This window comes from Grampus griseus (assembly GCF_964374135.1).
Source record: "Grampus griseus genome assembly, chromosome: 5".
In the NCBI taxonomy this organism is placed as follows: domain Eukaryota; kingdom Metazoa; phylum Chordata; class Mammalia; order Artiodactyla; family Delphinidae; genus Grampus; species Grampus griseus.
Genome location: NC_138998.1, coordinates 143,628,105 through 143,645,951, shown reverse-complemented (window position 1 = coordinate 143,645,951; position 17,847 = coordinate 143,628,105). Strand labels below are relative to the sequence as shown.

General features: G+C 54.5%; 1 protein-coding gene across 3 annotated transcripts in view; it reads right to left on the bottom strand.

Annotated features, from left to right (window-relative positions):
* Positions 1-17,847, bottom strand: part of DIP2A (disco interacting protein 2 homolog A) — a gene marked incomplete at its 3' end in the record, with an annotated part of 90,720 nt that overhangs the window by 19,746 nt on the left and 53,127 nt on the right. For 2 of the 3 annotated variants that reach the window (XM_082654183.1, XM_082654182.1), the window contains exons 13-20: positions 16,643-16,707; positions 16,328-16,421; positions 15,232-15,351; positions 13,822-13,936; positions 12,310-12,449; positions 10,149-10,285; positions 9,603-9,683; positions 9,025-9,156 (exon numbers count right to left, since the gene is read on the bottom strand). In XM_082654183.1, coding sequence (XP_082510309.1) covers positions 9,025-9,156; positions 9,603-9,683; positions 10,149-10,285; positions 12,310-12,449; positions 13,822-13,936; positions 15,232-15,351; positions 16,328-16,421; positions 16,643-16,707 — 884 coding nt within the window. Of the gene's footprint in view, positions 1-533; positions 615-699; positions 810-1,664; positions 1,867-6,493; positions 6,609-9,024; positions 9,157-9,602; positions 9,684-10,148; positions 10,286-12,309; positions 12,450-13,821; positions 13,937-15,231; positions 15,352-16,327; positions 16,422-16,642; positions 16,708-17,847 lie in introns of those variants that run through there. The other variant, XM_082654181.1, reaches the window with a different exon arrangement.

Below are 17,847 nucleotides of genomic sequence, written 5' to 3'. Positions count from 1 at the left end.
AGCGTCCTCACTGGCCCGGGAGCGCCTGACAGAGAGTCATGCAGGGTTTTCATTGTTATTTTTCATGTTTTCATAGTTTGTCTACTGGCCCACAACTTACAGTTTCTCCTTTACACCCTAGAAGCCCCTGGTAGCATGTAACGCCCGCTGAAAGGTACCCAGGATCAGGGCAGTAAGCAGTATTTGTCATGTTAAAGCTATCAACAAATGTAGAAGGTCTAAATTCCTAATCTTTACAAAATAAACATTTCCTTTTAGTTCACTTAGGAGTACTTACATGCATACTATTCATAATCAAAAGACAAGGTAATGAGAATTTTCCTGTTACATATAAAAGCCACAGAAAGGTAACTGTGTGGCTTGTGTGGAAGCTGAGGCTCCCACAGAGAGAGGCAGGCCAGCCGGGGCCTGGGTGCCAAGGCTTGCTGTTCTCCAAACGTGAGGCCTTGAGCCTGAGTGCCACAGCTGGGAAACAGACCTCAGCCCCCCTCCTAGGCGGGCAGTGCGTGGCCCGCAGGCGTGGGCGGCCTCACCTTGGCGCTGAGCAGCAGGAAGAGCAGGTGCTCGGGCGTGGTGCTGGCCCGCCAGCGCAGCACGTCGGGCAGGAACAGGAGCTGCGGGGCGCACGGGGGGCGCTCAGTGCTGGCGGCTTCCCACCCGCCAGGGAGGCCCCTCCTCCCCCCAGCCACCCACCCTTACCTTCCTCGCCTGGTCACTGTCCTCCAGGTGAGACAGCTCCCTCCCCGAGGCCTGAGCGATTCTCTTCCCAGCGACCAGGTTCCCAACAACCATGGAGGCTGGCCCAACCTCTAGAAAACGAGGGGGGATTGCGAGTGAGAGGTGGGTGACGTCTGAGAGGTAATCATCACACAACTTTTTATTTGAACAGGCAGGCATTTAATTCTTCACTATGACACAGGTGTTCGGGAAACCAGCTACAAGGGTTATGCTAAGTGACAAACAGAAACTCTCTCTTACAAACAAGCCAGATGGAGACATTCACCACATGGCAGATGCCCTGGGGAGATATGATTTGACCTCAGCCACAGCTAAACTCTTAATGTATTTATCTCATTGTTTTACTGGTTGTGTTTCATTTAATGGTATTTTATGTGTGTAATAATCAACAAAGGTTAGCATTTACTAAAAATTTACATAACCAAAGGAATGAAAAACTGTACATAAGAGTTAAACCAGGGAAGGGAAGTTGACCGTTTGTTGGGGCTTCCTAGATCAACCCGGTGACTGTGGCTGATGACAGAGCCGAGTAGCAGCACGCGCGGCACCCACAGGCCCCATGGCCTCGGCGTGGCCGGCGCCCCACGGCACAATGGTGGCCGCGGCGGCGCTTTAGATTCCAAGCTCCAGGGCTGCTCTTGGGCATCAGTTCTGCCCCCAGGGAGCAGTCTCCACAGCTCAGACGCCAGGCCTGAATCCAGTCCTGGGGTGGGTGCTAACAGGCGGGGGGAACCCCCATGCTGGGGACGTGGGGTTGTGCTCTCCCCTGGGGGGCAGGAGGCGGGGACCGACCCAGTGTGCCGTTCGCTCTGGCTCTTAGCCCCGACCCCAGAGATGGAGCGTTCAACAGGGCTGCACCAGTTAAACACAAGCGTAGCTGCCGCAGTCTGAAGACAGAATAGACGTGTTGTGTGATGTACACTAACCTGGCTGCTTCTGGCGAGGCTTGGGAAGGTTGGTAACACACGTGTGAGGGCACATTAACACGTTACACGGGTGCAGCATCCCCTCCAGAAAGCGCTGTTTGGTTTCAGAAACGTGAATCCCTCCTAGAGGGGCCTTGGGCAAGGTGTTCGCAGGAACCAGGGCCAGACAGTACACGCCCACCTGGTGGATGCTGTCGATGGCCTGGAAGGGGGGGCATGAGACGGGGAACTGTGACCTCTGGGACGTTTTGCTAGAAGAGAAACATGGCGAGGCGAGTGTGCATTTCCTATCACACACACGTTCTGTGTATGTACACAATCGAATATAAATCTGTAACTGCTCACATTAAAAAAAAGCCGTAAAAGTAGTTAAGTGACTTCCTGTGGGAGAAGCAGTGAACAGCAAGGCAGGCAGAAGCTGGACTCCTCTGAATACACCTTGCTTTCAAATTTGGAACCATGTGTATATTTTACACACAAAAAACTTAAAATTTAAAAAAGCAATCCCTAACAACTGAAAGTAAAATAAAACGAACTCAACCAAAGTGGAATCAGGTTGGTAGCCCAGCCCCAGAGAGAATCTATTTATAGTGACTTTAAACACAGGAATTTCATTAATCCAGTCCCACGGGCAAAAAGAATTGAAAAAACATCTTAAGCTGCGCTCGGAAATTTCACACTTGAGAGGTAGTGTGGAGACGGTTATTTGGAGACTGTGCTGTGTGCAGAGTGGCCTCAGGATACGAGTACTTCTGCTGGAAGTATCACCATGGCAATTTTTCATTGTGGAGAAAGATCGGTGACTTAAGAAAAAACCCTGAGGTCTTGAGCTGGAACTAGCAGCATAAACCCATGATGCAGGTAATCTTGCAAAGCAGGCAGACATCACCTCCTACTCTGTCCACTGAAAAAAGCCAGTAACATCAAGTTCCCAGACAGCGCCCAAATTCCACTTCCCCTAGAAGGCAGCGGGGCCCCAGGAGTGTCGGGTCTAGGACACAAAATGCACCACCTCCCCAGGAATCGAGCTTCCTGTTCCCGGGTGTGGCCTCAAAGAACCCAGGAGGTGTGTCTAAAGGGCTCAAGAGCCAGTCTGAAGAGGCTCCCACTGACCACTGTCAAAAATATAACAACTATAATCCACTAGTTCATAGTGAGACAAAAAATTAAAAAAGACTTAAAAGCCTGGCCCCACCAAGTGCAATTTTTACCTTATTTTGATCCTGAGTTTAACACACATACTAAACATTAGATAACCCAGGAAATTTGAATAGTGACTAAATATTTAATTTTATATATATGTATATATATATATATATATGTATAAAATTATATACACAATTACATCCAAAAGAACAAAATACCTAGGAATAAATTTAACCAAGGAGGTGAAGGACACATGTACACTTAAAACTATGAGACACTGATAAAAGAAATTGAAAAAGATACAAATAAATGGAAAGATATTCTGAGTTCATGGATTGGAAGAATCAATATTGTTGAAATGTCCATACTACCCAAAGCCATCTTCAGATTTAATGCAATATCAAAATACCCATGACATTTTTCACAGAACTAGAAAATACACTAACATTTGTACGGAACCACAAAAGACCCTGAATTGTCAAAGTAATCTTAAGAAAGAAGTACAAAGCTAGAAGTATCACGCTCAGTGATTTCAAATATCATAAAGCTATAGTAATCAAAACAGTATGGTATTGGCACAAAAACACATGTAGATCAATGGAACAGAATAGAGAGCCCAGGAATAATCCCACACATATGTGGTCAGTTAACTTACAACAAAGGAGACAAGAACAGACAACAGGGAAAGAGAGCCCCCTCAATGAATGGTGTCGGGAAAACTGGACACCACACACAAAACTAATTCAAAATAGATTAAAGACTTGAATGTAAGACCTGAAACCATAAAACTCCTAGAATAAAACATAGGCTATGGTAAACTCCTTGACATCAGTCTTGGTGATGATTTTTTTGGATTTGACACCAAAAGCGAAAGCAACAAGAGCAAAAATAAACAAGTGGGACTACATCAAACTAAAAGGTTTCTGCACAGCAAAGGAAACCATCAACAAAATGAAAGGAACCTATTGAATGGGAGAAAATATTTGCAAATAATATATCTGATAAGGGTTAAGATCCAAAATATATAAGAAACTCATACAAATCAACAGCAAAATAAAACAAAAACAAAAATCAAATAATGCAATTAAAAAATGGGCAGAGGACCTGAATAGACATTTTTCCAAAGAAGACATATAATGGCCAACAGGTATATAAAAAGATGCTAAACATCACTAATCATCAGGAAAATGCAAATCAAAACCACAATGAGATATCACCTCACACCTGTTGGAATGGCTATTATCAAAAGGACAAGAAACAACAAGTGTTGGCGAGGATGTGGGGAAAAGGCAGCCCTCGTGCACTGCTGGTGGGAAAGTAAACTGGTGCTGCCGCTATGGAGAACAGTATGGGGGTTCCTCAAAAAACTAAAAATGGAACTACTATATGGTCCACCAATTCCACTTCTGGGTATTTATTGGAAAAAAACCAAAAATGCTGGACATCCCTGGTGGCGCAGTGGTTAAGAATCCGCCTGCCAATGCAGGGGCACAGGTTCGAGCCCTGATCCGGGAAGACCCCACTGGCCACGGAGCAACTAAGCCCCTGTGCCACAACTACTGAGCCTGCGCTCTAGAGCCCGAGAGCCACAACTACTGAAGCCCATGTGCCTAGAGCCCATGCTCTGCAACCAGAGAAGCCACCACAATGAGAAGCCCACACACCACAACAGAGAGTAGCCCCTGTTCACTGCAACTAGAGAAAGCCTGCATGCAGCAACGAAGACCCAATGCAGCCAAAAACAAATAAATACGTGAATAAAAAAATACCAAAATGCTAACTTAAAAAAAACACATGCACCCCTCTGTTCATTGTAGTATTATTTACAATAGCCAACATACCTAAGCATCCATCAATGGACGAATGGATAAAGAAACTGTGGTACACACACACACACACACACACACACACACACACACACACACACAGGAATATTACTCAGCCATAAAAAACAATGAAATCTTGCCATTTGCAACAACATAGATGGACCTTCATAGCATTATGCTAAGTGAAATAAATTAGATGAAGAAAGACAAAAACATATGATCTCTTACATGTAGAATCTAAAAACAAAAACAAAAAGATGAGCTCATAGACATAGAGAACAGATTGGTGGTTGCCAGAGGTGAGGGGTGGCGGGGTGGGAGAAATGGGTGAAGGCATCAAAAGGGAGAAACTTCCAGTTATAAGGTGATAAGTACTGGGGATGCCATGTACAGCATGGGACTGTAGTTAATAATGCTGTGCTGTGTGTTTCAAAGTTGCTAAGAGAGTAGATCTTAAAAGTGCTCACCACAAGAAAAAAATTCTGTAACTCTGTGTGTTGACGGACATTAACTAGACGTAGTGACTCTTTCACTATATATACAAAATCAAATCATTATGTGGTACACCTGAAACTAATACAGTGTTACATGTCAATTATACCTGAATAAAAATTTTATTGTTAATTTTTAAGATGTGATACTGGTACTTCTTTTTTAAAGAAAGAAATACTCAAATTTACAGGTAAAATCTGTGAGTCTGGGATTTGCTTCCAAGCACTCCCGAGGGAGAAGCGGGGAGGATGGGCGGGGCACGGCTGGGGCCTTGACTGTCGGTCATTGCTGAAGCAGCGATGGACACACACGGGTTGTTACACTCTCCTTTGTATGTTTCGTATATCAGAAATATTCCATAACAAAACATTAAAAATTTTCATTAAAAATAAACGTTGTAAATATTAGTAGAAAAACCGATCCTCTGAAGCTCAGAGCTCCCTGGCCTCCCTGACGCTGGACTTTGTCTGCTCTGTACAAGTGTCCTTTCTTAGGTGGCTGGGGCCGAGCACACGCCACAAAACCAACCGGAGCTGTCGGGACACCAGAGGGCTTCCCTGAAAAGCCGCCAGGCCTGAAATTCACCCAAAGATTTGTACACTATTGTCCACAGTAGCCTTATTCACAATAGCCAAAAATTAACAACCCAACGTCCACCAAGGTGTGAACAGATAAGCAAAAGAACACAACTTGGCAATAAAAAGGAATGAGCCACTGATCCACACACCACGAGGAACCACACAAACGTGATGCCAAGGGAAAGAGTGCCAGAGCAGGGGCCCACACTGAGACTCGTCTGCACGGACGCCCAGGGAGGGGGCAGGGCTCATCCCCGGCGACACAAAGCAGCCAGCGGCTCCCCGTTAGACGGGAGCGCTCTTACCTGTGGTTACCTGGGTGTGTACGTTTGTCAAAACTCATCAACCTGGACACTTGAAAATGGGCTCCTTCTACATGGAAGTTACATTCAGTAAAGCTGAGTGGACGCTTAGTTTGTGCTCTTTACTGAAGGCAAAGTTTACTCCCTTCCCCGCAAAAGAATTTGTTGAATCTAGTTCATTATTTAAGGATGTAAACGTGGACGTGTAGGGAAGGACAGTGCGCAGCACGCGGGTGAGGCCGAGGGCACGTGCGTGTCAAACGGGTGTCACGAGGTGGGAAGCACGCGGAGCCCCAGCCCAGGCGCGAAGGGTTCACTGGGCTATGCTTCCACCTTGCTACATGTTTGAAATTCTCAAAGCACAGCAGTGGAAACACCGATGCGTGCAAGTTTACATCTCTCACCCCGGTGGATGGCAGCTCCGCGGCGCCACCCCTCACCTTGAGGGTCAGCCCACGCTCAGCCAGTGCCCACACGCACCCCACCTGTAGCACACGGCTCATCCACTGGAAGCTGTCCTCCTCTGAGGCGTCAGGCCGCTGCTCTGCCACCAGCACGATCCGGTCATCGTGCAGCACTGTCACGGAGAACACCGCGATCCTGGGGGAGGAAGGGACAGAGATGACGGCCCGGCAAGGGGGGCCGGGATGCGGACGCCCCGTCCTGCCCAGACGGAAGCCGCAGCAGGGCTGGAGGGAGACGTTGTCCAACAGAATTTAAAGGGAAGCAGCCACGAAGCTCCTCCAATGTGGATGAAATAAGTTTCGATTCACAAAACAGAGAGCACGTCAGTGCACAGCAAACAACCAGGCACACGTTGTAAAGAACGTTTTCCTTAATTGCAATGTTAATCTATGTGATGTACTTCTTTATGCAGAAGCCTCTGTCGAGAAGTTCTGTTAATTATCTATTTCTTCGTCCAGGTGAAATCTTGCATCACCCATCACTCTGCTCCTGTCTGTGGCTGACGGCAGTGGTCTTCTGTCTCACGTCTGATCGAAGAAGTTCGACATGTTCTCCTCTTCTCTGTGCTGCCTTTTTCTTCCTTTGGACTTTGAGTGGATTCTCTTTTTCTTTATGAGACAAGCATCTGTCTCCCCATCACGCCCATCCTGCTGGCACGGCTGCCAAGCTAGCTCTGGGCCCTCACTGACCTACCTTCTCTGGCTTGCTCCTTTGGCCTCTACGCACAGGCACACACACACGCACACGTGCACCCACTCTCTTTAATGCAACAAACTTTACCCAGTATTAACATTTCCTTACTTTCACACATCTTGTTTCTCTTAGTACCTCACCCAAAAGTGTTTTCACAAACATGGTCTTTTTGTGACAAAACTTCTGAACCTTACGTACCCAAGAATACTTTTACTGCAACTGCACAATTAAGTGACATCTTGGGATGAATATAAAATCTAGGTTAAAAGCTCCTCTGGGGCTTCCCTGGTGGCGCAGTGGTTGAGAGTCCGCCTGCCAATGCAAGGGACACGGGCTCGTGCCCCGGTCCGAGAAGATACCACATGCCTCAGAGCGGCTGGGCCCGTGAGCCATGGCCGCTGAACCTGCGCGTCCGGAGCCTGTGCTCCACAACAGGAGAGGAGGCCACAACGGTGAGAGGCCCGCGTACGGCAAAAAAAAAAAAAAAAGGTTCCTCTGAAAAACTTAAAACGTTACTGCACTGTCATCCTCTGGCTCCAGCCCCTCTGCCGGGGAGTCTGACGCATGCTGGCTGGAGGCCCACCCCACGGGCCCCCTTCCTCAGGGTCCAGACACGCATCCCCCACCGAGTCTGCTCTCAGGATGCCAGCCCTTCTTGCTCCGCTTCCCTCTTAATTTTTCTTTTAAACTTTCTATTTCTTGACTTCCGGAGAGATTTCTTTATCTGGCTTTCCAGCTTATCAGCTCACTCTACAGCCGCCTCTGCCCTACATTTACTCCATCTGCTAAACACTGTCCTGTCGGGACGCCGTGACCGCGTCCAGTGCACAGCTCCTCCCTGGTGGACGCAGGTAGGCCACCTTTCCATCCGCCGGTGCGACCACCCTGCACCCCCGCTAGTCGCTGGGCCGGCTTCACCTCCAGGTGCCATCAGGTGTCGGTGGCCACGCGAGGCTCCCTAACGCACCCAGGAGCAGGCGTGGGCTACCCCGGAGTCCGCTCGGTGGACACTTGCACTGACGGTGTCTCCGGTTTCTGCTGTGAGTCCTGTGCGCCCCGGCTCCAGGCTGCACGCACCCACCAGGCCTGCCCGCCCTGCTGGTTTCTCCCGAGTGCTTATTCGCGGCCGTCATCCTGACCCGGAGAAGGGCCGGCAGACCATGCTCACCTACCACTGGCAGAATTCCCTGATCGTTTCTTTAAGGTATATTCAAAGGACGGCTCCAGCCAGGCTTATAGGCACCTTAGCTTGAGTAACGAAAGCACTACCTTGAGAAGAATACAGTGAAGGAGTGCAGTGGCTGAGTGGACCAACTAGGAGAAGGGGCTGCCTCCTCCAGGACAAAGAGAGCTCAGAGCTGGACAAGCTGGACAGGGTGCCCCCTCCCCGCCCCAGCCGCCCGGGGCCCGGGCCAGGGGCCCCCTTACGTGCTCTATGGACATGAGAATCTGTAAAGTGACTGCCTAACACATTCAGAGAAGGCGAACTGACTCTATTCCAGGAGACAACAGCCTCGGGTGATTTCAGGCAAAAGGGTGCCCTCCGCTCCAGCCCGCACTCCCGAGGCTCTCCGGCAGCTGCCCAGGTGCCCTCGCCCTCACGCGCACTGTGCTCCGTGCCCAGGTCGAGGTCTGGATCTCACCCTCTAAGGAACCATGAGCTCTGTGTGCGGTAAGGACTCCAACTCTGGCATCCTCGCTGCAAATGTCATCCTGTTCTTTGTGAAGTTCCTCTGATGAACAGGAATTTTTACGTTTTGTGTATTCAAATCACCAGGCTTTCCTTCCACTGCAGGAGACCTCTCGAAGGTTAGCTAGAGAAGGAACCTAAAGGCACGGCAAGGGGACCCGCAGCGCATCACCTGCCTCTGTAGACAAACTTCATGGGCTCCACGGCCAGTGCGGTGGCCACGATGTCATCCGCGTTGTGTCTGCGGACCCCCACCACCATCAGCCCGTCCAGCTTGCCCACGACGAAGACCAGGTTATCCTGAAGGCAAGGACGCTGGTCGGGCCCCGGACACGTGGGCAGGCCCTGTGGCTCAGGCCCTGCTACAGAGACCTGACAGCTCGGAGACCAAGTAACTCACAGACAGGGCCAGCGGGCCCCCTGCCCACGGTGACAGGGAGACCCAGGCAGGGGCCACCAGGGGTGAAGAGGCCCTAAGCCTGGCAGGCTTTCGGGGCGGGGCGAGGGAGCACCCAGGGCAGGCATCAGCACCGGAAAGGTCAGAGATGGGAATGCAGCTGAGGGTGAAGTCTGTTAAGGACTTGATGCTCCTGCGCTACAGACAGGGCTCCCCAGCTTGGCCCCAGTGACGTTCTGGAGGCCGGGACTCTGTTGGGGGCGTCCTGTGCACAGGGGATGCAGAGCAGCACCCCTCCCCAGCTCTGAGCCCATCTGCAGGCCCAGGGCTGCCAGCGGGATATACTCACAGGCCCGATGAAGCCCAGCAGCCCCGTCCTGGTGAAAGGTCTGTCGGAGACGGGCGTGCCCCCTGCCGTGACTGGGACAGTCTGCACAGAGTGGGGAGGACAAGGTTAGGCGTGGTCCACAGGGATCAAGCGAGCGGCAGGCAGGTGAGAGAGAGGGCCAGGCATGCGCTGCCCGTGCCGGGCGTGGCTCCTCAGACGGGCATCACCGCGTCTGCCTGGAGGGGAAGGGGCTCCCACCAGGGCCAGAGTCCCTGCCGTCTGGTGAGACCCCCTTCAGGCTCCTGGCCTCCACGGCCCGTGCTCCCCCTCCCGGCCTGTCCCGTCGCGGCCCGGGGTCTGGGGGGCACTCGCTGGACTCTCCTGACGACCCCACGGCTCCAGCCCAGAGGCCAGCTTCCCTGGGCCAACCTGGATCCGTCAGGGCCACGAGGTGCCCACGCAGGGCTGGCCTGACAGAGCGGGCACTGCCGAGAGCCGCACTGTCCCCTCCCACCCCTCCGCAGCTGCGGACTCGACCTCTGCACAAAGTAGGGACCAGGCACGGACCTCAAAGATGTTCTTTGTGATCCCAAGCAGCCCATAGTATGCTGTCGCCGTCGCGCTGGAGTTGACGCAGATTTCTCCAACTTCATCGGTTTTACAGAGGTAAGGGGTCCCCTCCACCTTCACAACACACACGTTAGCTAAAGAGAGAAAACAACCCTCAAGGGCACGAACAAAGAGGACACTGAGGTGGGCCATCCCCAGAGACCCGCGGGCTTGGCCTCTGCAGGGTGGACACGAACAGTTCGTGTGCTCCAGGCTTGGACACTCACACCCCTCTGGCCACAAGCCTGCGTGTTCCACACGCGGTGCCTGAAGGTGACAGAAATGCTCCCAGTCACGCGGGCTCTGTCGTCCCCCCCGGCACCGCCCTCCTGAACCCGCAGGAGATGGGCGGTGCCACCCGCTCACACCTTTGCCTTTCGGGCTGGCTCCCACACCAGGCCTGACGACCCCCCCGAGCGTGGGCCCCTCCCGCGGCCCCATGACCCCCTTCTGTCTTCACCAAGCAGCATGCCCGCCGATGCGGCCGCCTGTGGCCCAGAGCCTCAGGAGGGCAGGCAGCGGAGGGTGGCACTGCTGCGTGTGCGTTTCCCCCCAGATCCATGCACTCGCCTGCATTCTAATGCAACAGAGACCCCGCCCACGCCACAACCAGACCAAAAGGGACAACCCCGGCGAGCCGTGCTAACACAACCCTGGGGCTGGCACAGAGAAGGCTGCGCATCTGCCGAAAACAAGACCCCCCAGGTCCTCACTGACAGACCTGCAACAATCCTGGCAACAGACACACACACACCCGAGGGAGCGTGTGCACGCACGCGCACACACACACACACACACCCAGGGGAGCACGTGCACACATACACGCCCCAAGGGAGCATGTGCACATACACACACACACCCGAGGGAGCACGTGCACACACACACCACACACACCCCTGAGGGAGCACACACGTGCCTGAGGGAGTGTGTGCACACACACAGAACCTGGTCCAAGTTTAAGAATAAAACGAGAGTCCTTATACTTTCAATCAAAAGAATCACCTATTACAATATTTCACCATCTTTTAAAGAATTACTGTGCTCGCCACATAACAACTAAAAATCAGAAAGACCCTGCTCTTTACCCCTCATAAAATGTTTATGCTGGAGTTCTGCCTCTACAGAACCGCTGAGTCCTTATTTTTGGTAGACTTATGCAAGGAAAAAACACAACTCACGCTTCTAAGAAAGTGGAACTAGAAACAAACTCAAACGTCCCGCCTTGTTCTACGTGTCCGACCTCTGGCACACGCACAGGCCCAGACCGCGGCCCGTGGCCCTCCCACTGGTTCCCAGCCTGTCCCCGAGCGTGGGCGGCTCACGCCCCGCCCACGCAGGCCCTGTACCCCGGAGAGCAGCAGACGGGGCGACTGGCGCAGAGATGGGGCCGCTCTCCGGAGGTGCCCAGGTGGGTTGGCAGCTGCCCGGAGCCCAGGAGGGCCAGCACGGGGAGGAGGGCAGCTGGAGCAGCCACGGGGTCACTGCGGTGAGGGGCGCTCCCCATCTCAGTGCCGCAGGGCCTCCCGGGCCCGGCTCTGCTCTCAACTCTCCCCCATGACCCTGCGCAGGGTCCCGCGTGTGCTCGCGCCTGCGGGGGGAGCTTCAGGGCACAGCGCCGTCACCTTCCTGCGCTCGCCGGCTGCCACGGCGGCACAGACACCCCGCGACGCATGCGTCATCTGGGCCCGGGGCCTTTCTGGGAGCACAGGGATCCCTGGGAACCTTCAGGGCCACGCTGCTCCCCTAACAGGCCCTTGTCAGGATGTAGAGACAGTCTCATCACCGGGTTACCTGCAGACGTCCAGGGGTCTGAGATTGACGCCTGGCCTCGAGAGAGGCGTGACGACTGCCTGGTGCGCAGTGAGCACCCAGAACCCGAGCTCTGGCACTACTTCCCCAACGGTGGGGAACCAGAGTCCGGTTCACAGGCCATAGACACACCTCGTATTTCAGCACAACTTTAACTTGATACAAAGGGAGGCAAAAAGCAAAAAATATGTTACTAATTAAAATCCCAATTCACATGGGGAATCACCTGAAGCCCTCTGGTGCTCACGTGCTCCAGAGCCTTTGCTGCCACCCGGCCGCAGGACAAGACCATCCCCAGCTGTGACCTCACCTCCAGGCATCACCTGACCGACGTCCTGAACCGTCAGGACCGAAAGCTTCTCTTCCGCGTCCAGTCTGATCACCCCGTGACTGAGGCAGCTCATCGACAGCACAGCTCTTCTTGGAGGAGGGCCCCCCAGGTCAGGCGGCCTGGAAACAAAACTGATTAACTGACAAGGGGAAAGAGCCCGTGGGCGTAGGACCACGGCCCCCTGCCGACAGGACGATGAGCAGCCAGGTGCCCGTCTGCGCCGGCTGTGGGGACGTTGGCTGCAGGACCTTGGGGGGCAGCATGTTATCTCCACAGGTCTGCACGACGCCCCACCCCACGCACTCCTCTGCAGGGGGGCCCTGTGGGCCGCAAGGACGCTTCCACCAGGCCGTCCTGGGACATCCCCCGGAGCCCCGAGCAGCAGGTGAGCAGAGCGACACGCCTCCTGGGAGCAAGCCTGCGAGCACCAAAGCCAGGGGAAGGAGCCTGGGACCGCACGCAGGAACAACGAAGCGCCGGCCACTCCCCAGCCCGTGCCAGCCCGAGACCATCAAACTACCGGCAGAACTGCCCTGAGCAGCCCTTCCCAACTCCTGACCGTGGGAAGCAGGAGAGGGAGGAAAGTGACTGCTGCTGTTTGCGACGCCAAGTTTGGGCCTGATTAGTTTCGCAGCAGCAGGAACCAGGATGCTGAGAAACAAATGTCGTATCTTCTCCAGCGGGAAAACACTACTCTGCTGAGCACAAGAAATCACCACAGAACAAAGGAACGAAGAACACCTTATGGTCTGTAAAGAATAAAGACGTTGTTTTCAATGCTAATTATTACTAAAATTTTACCATCACTTACACCACTATTTATAAATACACAGATGTAACACAAGACCACAGCTGAGGCTAATTTGAGTTGAGGGTGGAAAATTAACACTAAGTCACCCTCAGCTGCAAGGACGCTGCCCTCTACCCGAGGATGGCGCTCAGGGCAGCGTGGACGACGTGGGCAGGAAGGTGAGCCGAGGGGCACACCTGCGGAGGCCCGCGGAGCGACATGGATGAGCCCAGAGACAATGCAGCCTGGGGGGCGGAGGGGCTGGGGGCACCACTGGGAGGTCAAGGGTCCCACAGGCACAGACCCCCGTCCACAGCTGATGTGCACTGGCCACCGGCCACCCTGCCCTGGAATAGGGGCGAGTCCTGGCTGCAGTGTTTACTGCGGGACACAAGGCCTTCCTGATCGGAGGAACACTCGGGAAAACCAGCCCGCGTGCTGCAAGAATCCAGAGGTGGCGACCCAGGGAGCCGCTATCGAACTCGCGCCACAAACCAGGCCGGTGTGGGACGTGCGGCCAACACAGGCTGCTGGATGTGGCACCTGGGGCTGCCCCATTACAGCACCAACACACCTGGGAAACGGGCCCAGGGCCAGTCGCTGCTCTCGATTTCTCCTGCTCAGGAACAGATCAACCAAATCTGCTACCACAGGTAGTTCGGCTGAACGAGGAAGAACTAAGCGTCTACAGCACGGTCTACCTGCGGATGGCCACCGTGAGCGCCTCCGGGGAACTGGCGCAGGGACAGATCACCTCCGGCCTCAGCCCTCTGGCCTGGAAGACGTTGAGGAACGCGTCACAGGAGGATATGGACCCTGCGTGAGACAGAGTGGACGCAAGAGCTGAGTGCAAGGCCGACGGGCACGCGGCGTGGGGGACGCCCGGCGCCGGGCCTGGAGGCTGCACCCCTTCACCTCACAGTCAAAGTCTCATGGGGAGGGGGTGGGGCTCTTTCCATGAAAAACAGGGCGCGTTCTCAAATCACCAGCAAACAAGCAGCCAACTCTCAGCCCCGCGTTGTCTCTGAGGTCTAACCCACGGCCTCACCCGCCTCCTGGCAGCTCTGCCAAGGGGGAGGTGACCCAGGAGCCGCAGCCGAACCTTCCACCGCTTGAGGCCCCGGCCACGTGCGCGCCCTCTCCTGGGCGTGCCTTGGAGCTGCAGCCTCTGCCAGGCGGCCCTGCCGTGCCTCTCCTGTGGGCACAGCCTAGCTCTCTGTCCCTGCTTCTCCGCCAGTGTCACCGGGCCACGAAAACTCAGCTCCTAGGAGGCTGGGTGCTGCTCGCTCAGGGCCTGAGTCAGCACAGCCCTGCACCCACTGGGGCCCCGGGGCTGCACCATAACCTGCACCCTCTCTCTGCACAGCGAGGCTCCAGGGAAGGAGGGGACCTGGTCATGGGTCCTTGTGTCCAGCAGAGGACACACAAGACCGTCCAGAGGGCTCGGAGCTACAGGGAAGTGATGGGCACTCGGAGTGGTGGGATCTGGGGTCTGGGGGGCAGCAGCCCCGGGACGGGCTCCTGGTGGCTCGACGGGTGCACCGCAGTGGAGGCTTGGAGAAGCCAGCAGCTCCTGGTGCTTTGGAGGCAGGACGGCGGGGCCCTCGGGGTTCGGGGTGGGTGGAGGGAACAAGAGGCTTTGGGGTGCTAGAATGTAGGGTGCCCTCCCGAGTGTCGGGGCCACAGCTGGACAGGGTATTAGATGAAAGGCAGCCTCTGGTCCGGGGCGGATTCAGTGCACGAACAGTGATACACAGGTGTTAAAGCAGTGAAAAAACTCGCCGGGAGGACACGGGGCGGCCGGGAACGCGCAGCGGCCACGCCAGTGCAGTGGGGCACAGGCCACAGGCTGGGAGCCTGAACCGGGCTCTGGCTGTATCTACACTCTGGTCAGACCTGCTCAGGCATGGACCTCCCGTCCACTGTGTCAAAACCACTTTAAACGGAGAGGCCTGACAAACACATCTGAGACGCACCCGTGAGTCACCACGAGACCCCGAGTCACAGAGCAGGAGACGCACCCATGTCCACGGGGCACCCAACACGTTCCGGCTCAGCCCTGAGCCCCGGCGGCTGGCCCGCGGGGGCAGGGGTGGGCAGGCGGTACTCACACGGGTTCGCACCGTCGGCCACGACCAGCAGGCGCAGGGAGCTGAGGCTGACGTCCCTCTGACCTCGCTGCGCCAAGAGCGACCAGTGCATGTCGCGGGACTTCACCAGCGCGGCCCGGGCTGCGGGGGGGCGGGGACGCGCCTGCGTCAGGGGCGCGTGCACACAGAGCAGGCCGCGTGCTCCCTGCCGCCCGGCCTCCCCGCCCAGCGTACCTAGAAATCAACTCGCTCGTTCGCAACTGATTCTCTCTCGGAGCCTCTCTGCTCTCCCCACACTGGCCCCTCCCTCTCGAGCTGCCCCTTCCACAGCCATGAGGCTGGGCCTGCCCTGTGCTGGGGACCCCGGGGACGTGGGGCTGCGGGGAGGCCCCCGATGTGAACAGACGGGCTGGGCCTCATTCCCGGCCCTGCTCTCACCAGCAGAGGCACCCGCCAAACGCCCCACCAGACTTTGGTTCTCCTCCATTAGACAGGGTAAACAGAGACAGCGCCCAACACGCCACAGAGCACAGCCCACGTCCACATCGGTAACTGGCACCATCATCGGTGCAGTCGGCAAGCACACGGCCACCCGGGACAAGTCAGTGCGAAAAAAGCCCGAGTCCCCCTCAGGGGTGACTAAAGGTGCCCCCGAGCTCCGCCGAAGCAGAGCCAGAGGGACGCTCAGACCACGCAGGTGTGGCCGTGCTGCGGAAGCACCGACTGACCACAGGTGGACAGCAGGGCAGGCTGGGCCCCACGGGCAGCCCCCTCACTCTGGGTCATAAGCCGCTTTGAGTACACAGCTTTGCTACTGGTAGCTTGAAGAGCCCTAACTTCAAATCAAAACCACCTCAAGAACTAAGAATTAGGAGCATTTCTGTGAGAGAATAAAGTTAGGAGTCTACGGCCCTTGCAGAGAAGAGCTGTCCTCCACGACCCCCCAGCTCCCCAGCGCTGGCAACTCAGACCCACCACAGCTGTAGGGGAGCCTGGCCCCGGCCCACACACGCCTGCGGTTCTGCATGCTGCTTTATTTTTTCCTAATCGCCAAAGATGAATTCAAAGAGACTTCTCTAATGAAGGATGAATGGAGAGATGGTGCTATTTCCGTTACCTTTATACGCACACACTTTCTGAATCCAGGAGAGTGGGTTCGCCTTCATCAGCGCGTATGGGATGCTGACCACGTGCATCCTGTTCATGACACTCTGCAAAGAGACGAGCGGTCGGGGCTGGGCACGCACCCCGCCAGGAAAGGCACAGAGAGCATCAGAGCTCTGCTCACAGGACAGCTCAGTCCAGAGACACCGTTCACACCAACACGACTAAGCGTTATCCATCAGCTATGACAGGGTTTGGTGTCACCCACGGACGTGAAACGTTAGCAACCCTCCCTCTAACAGTCAGGTCTTTTAGACACAGCACTCACTGTTAACACTCCATGCCACAGGCCGGCATCCCTTTTGAAATCCAGCACATTTGTTAATGTTTCAGCTGAAAGAGGACAAAGATGGTTAAACCACGTGTTTAACCATGACTTGTGGGGAGTGACCCTCCTCACAAGTCATGTGCATTTTCAGAGAAACCCTGAGATGATTACATCATCAACATATAAGAGTTTTAGGAAAGATACACAGCGCTCCCAAATGCCATGCACCAATCAATCAATAATGTTGGTTATCAAGTTACTTGGTTATTCAAATTACTGGAAAAACATAAAAGTAGAAGGTCATACAACTGTGGATTAAAACGGAGAATCTGCTGATCACTAATCTGGAAACACAGGGAGCAGCATACACTCCAGAGGCTGCAGGCTTGGATGTGGAGATGAAGGACCGTGGCAGGTCTCTCACCTCTCAAACCCTACGCCCGCACACCCCCACTTCTCACGTCATCCTGCAGCCCCGGGAAGTGTCACAGGCTCCCTGTGTCACTTCCCTTCAGAGATTGTTCCTTCCCTCCTGCCCACTCTCTCTCCCAGAGGCTGTGCCGAGCGTGCTGTAGGGCGCAGCGGTAGCTGGGGTCCCAGGGCCGCTTCCAGCACAGCCCTGAGCTCAGAGCTCAGGCAGAGGACAGAGCCTGGGGCTGCCAGGCGCACCCACAGGAGGAACACCCAACAGTGAATAGGAAGTTTGGTTTGTGTGCCAGGAAATGCTGCTGCATTCTGCTAAGAATACTGTACACACGTTCCCTTGTTGGCTAAAGAGCCCAAGTTATAGGTGATACATGTATGGTTAGCACTGGATCTGAAGAAAAAGAAAACCGGGGGACCTGATTTGATAGAATTAAAAAAAAACTACGCAGGCCCTTGAACACACCTAAAATCCTTTTCCAAATGGCCACCGAAGTCTTGCCCGGCGCCCTCAGCTAGCCCTTGCTTCTAAACACTGATATGTCAGATTTCACACATACCACTCAATTTACTTCCTGGTTTTGTTCAATTCCAGTATTTTAGTGGAAAGAAGTAAAGTTCTCTACGTTACATAGCTGATATTTCACAGTGAAGAGGGAGCTGCCGGTACATTGCCAAGAGACAAGCCCTGACCACAAATATTCCACTGGTACCTCCGAGTGTGTGACAGCTTAAGCCAAAGCCAGCCACAGAAAACAGTACGAAAAAGTGCGCCCCGCTAA